Source organism: Poecilia reticulata, linkage group LG10, assembly GCF_000633615.1.
Source record: "Poecilia reticulata strain Guanapo linkage group LG10, Guppy_female_1.0+MT, whole genome shotgun sequence".
In the NCBI taxonomy this organism is placed as follows: domain Eukaryota; kingdom Metazoa; phylum Chordata; class Actinopteri; order Cyprinodontiformes; family Poeciliidae; genus Poecilia; species Poecilia reticulata.
Genome location: NC_024340.1, coordinates 15,491,227 through 15,494,321, shown reverse-complemented (window position 1 = coordinate 15,494,321; position 3,095 = coordinate 15,491,227). Strand labels below are relative to the sequence as shown.

The window sequence follows — 3,095 nt, the reverse complement described above, 5'->3', positions numbered from 1 at the left end:
ACCCCCCACCTCTCTCTCCTGCTATATGTGGAGATTTTAGAGAAGGGCTGTAATGAGAGTGCGCCTGAAGTTAAAGAGGCAGCGATATTAGGGAGTAGCACCGCGGCACATTTCAAAGCATTTTCTCGGCGATATTTGAAAAACGGAGTCGTGCGGTGAACTCCTGCGTGTCCCTTTTAAAACAAACCCTGCGCCTGTCAATCACCGCACATTCCAACCAATCCCAAAGCTCCCTTTTTAAAAGCAGGTTTGCCTGCTGTGCTTTTATATTGCACCATGGCCTGTTTCGAAGCATTTTTTTACTACCACGGTTATTGCCACAAATCAAGAGGGCAAAGTGAACCGGCATGGGACTCACACCAACTCTAACGAAACTGAGTCTGGTTGCAGCTTCCGCGATGTTCACGGCCAAGAATTTCACATGCAGATGATATACAGCAAGGGGAGAGAAAAAAAAAAAACCAGCAACATGGGAGCAGAGTTTCTAGGTGCATCCTGACTGCTTGCACTGGTTGATTTCTGCAAACTCACAGGCAAACTCACAACAAAACATGACAAGCCTTTCGAGGTTTAGTGGCTGCCCTCTCTCTTGCGTCAACCCCGGGGAGAGCAATACTGAACCCAGCGTGGTGCTGCCACCTTTGGCAGGGGAGCACATGGGACACCCCACTGGCAGTTCCTTAAAACTCTGCCCCTCGCACAATTTGCGAGACTACCCCGAGACGAGGTCCAGTGCATATGTTGACCACTCGGTTCCCAGTTTTTCAGACTCTGGATATCCCAGTCACCGGTTAGAGCACAGCCCTAGGGGCATTATCATTGGAGCAAATCTCTCTGGAGCCGGCATGCCACCCGTCACTGATCAACTGGCACCAAGACCCAACCAACATGGCGGGATGGGACGGTACCGGGACTTTGCTGGCTGCAGGGACAACAGGAGTCACGCTTTTTTTGCCAGCTACCAGGAGCAGGCCCACGCCTCCACGGACGCGTCCCGCGACCTCGGCGGTCAGATGATGCTGGGTCTGCCTGGCGACCTCCTCACCCGGACTCACTCCTACGGCCAGACCATCAGCCCCAAGGGAAACAGCCAGCAGATTGTCACCCAGTTCCTGGGTCTCTACAAGCCCCTGAACATGGCGATCCAGCGTGGGGGACCCGACGCCTTCCTCAGGTGCTCCAAGCAGACGGTCAAGCATGAACTGGTGTGCAAGTGGAGTGACGGCAAAGAGGCAGGAACGGGGAAGCTGCCCTGCTCCAGAGCCTTCGGGACCATGTATGAACTTGTCACCCATGTGACAGTGGAGCACGTCGGAGGACCCGAGCACTCTGAATACATTTGTCACTGGGAGAACTGTGCGAGGGACAGGAAGCCTTTCAAAGCCAAATACAAGCTGGTGAATCACGTCAGGGTCCACACTGGGGAGAAGCCCTTTCCCTGTCCATTTCACGGCTGTGAGAAAGTTTTTGCTAGATCAGAGAATCTAAAGATCCACAAGAGGACTCACACAGGTCAGTATAATAATAATAATGATAATAATAATAATGCATTTAAATGGTTAAATATTTATTATTGATTAAAAATGTATTTTTTTAACGTTTATCTGTCTCACAGTAAGCTTTTTATTTTTTCTATTATTATTATTATTATTATTATTATTATTATTATTATTATTATTATTATTATTATTTATTATTCATTTAGACCCGTGCTACGTATTTTGCGATTAAACGTTCTAATTTTTTTGTGGGGTTTTATTTTTATTTTATTTATTTTTTTAATCGCGGTCCACGTCAGTTTTTACTCGCATGTCTCAGGAGAAAAGAGAGAGAGGAAAAAAAAAAAAGACACGTGTAGTCCCCACGCAGGAGCCACAGATGAGAAGTAGTAAGACAGCTGCAAACGAGTGCAGTCAGCAGGCAGCAGGCCTGGCGCTTTGGGTGCCTCCCTCACTTCATTCACAGAAATTATTAAATAAATGCCGGGACACCGGAGCGCTGTGACGTAGCCGTTACGCTGCTGGTGCCTCCCAGGGATTTATGTGTTCACAGAGCACACCCGCTCTGTGATGTAGCCATGATGTAGTGGGAAATAATAATCATTTTTAAGAAGTTGAGGAAATGGTGGACTTTGGCTGTAAATAAAAATAGGCTGTGTTTAAAAATGTATCCCGTTGCCGTTTTTTTTTTCTCCTCCTCCTCACTTTTCCTTTGAAGGGCATTTCATATGTTACCATGAACCGTGAAATATCCCATAAAATACTTTTTTAACTTCACAACCTGGCATTTCTTTTTTTTTTTTGTACCAAACACCCAACCATGTGAAATAAATCAGCATGCAGTTATATTTTATTCCTTTTTCCACACATGTCAACCTAATTACGTTAAAATAAAGGCATTTCATTTTGAATTATATAAATAAAGTGAATTGCTTTCTCACAAAAAATAAAAAAAGAAAAGAAAAGGACTGGACTAAATACATATTCCTTGGGTGCTGTCTTTTATTTCTGCTGAGTATTGTTTTATTATTAAGAACAGCAGAAGAAAGAGGCACAACAGATCCCCATGTGACCCTGGCTAAGCTATCACACAGCTGCACATGCGTACAGTGTGCATATTAATCAGGCTCTTTATGTAATAACAAAACGTATCATAAAACACACATAAGGAATCCAGTTATTCAATCATATAGCAACAGTTTACAACAAATGTCTTCTCAAGAGACTTCAAAATGCAGGAAGGGCCAAATGGTATCCAATTCTGTGGACATATTCAGTCAAATCAGACTCCATACAGTCCAATCATAATGTCAATTCAGTTACATTAAATCCAGTCTGATTATAACGCAACAAAGTCCAATTCATTCAGAAAATGAAGCACATGTACTTACAAAAACTGCACTGCCATGATGTGTGCAGAGAGCTGTTGTGCAGTTAACTCAGGTGATTAATTTGTTCAAACAAAAATGGATTACATGTTTCAATAGGAAGTGATGGAAAGCTACAAGGAAAACTGTAAAAAAAAAAAACCCTGAAGACGCTCTTAAAGGTGATTTTAAGGAATGCTCAACATGTATTACAAGTTTCATATATATA

General features: G+C 43.5%; 1 protein-coding gene across 1 annotated transcript in view; it reads left to right on the top strand.

The window, feature by feature from the left end:
- The first annotated feature begins 93 nt into the window (after positions 1 to 93).
- zic6 (zic family member 6) overlaps positions 94 to 3,095 on the top strand; it is a 4,787-nt gene continuing 1,785 nt past the window's right edge. Inside the window, exon 1 of the mRNA XM_008420724.2 lies at positions 94 to 1,512. Within this exon, the coding sequence (XP_008418946.1) occupies positions 552 to 1,512 (961 nt within the window). The 5' untranslated portion in view covers positions 94 to 551. The remainder of the gene's footprint in view (positions 1,513 to 3,095) is intronic.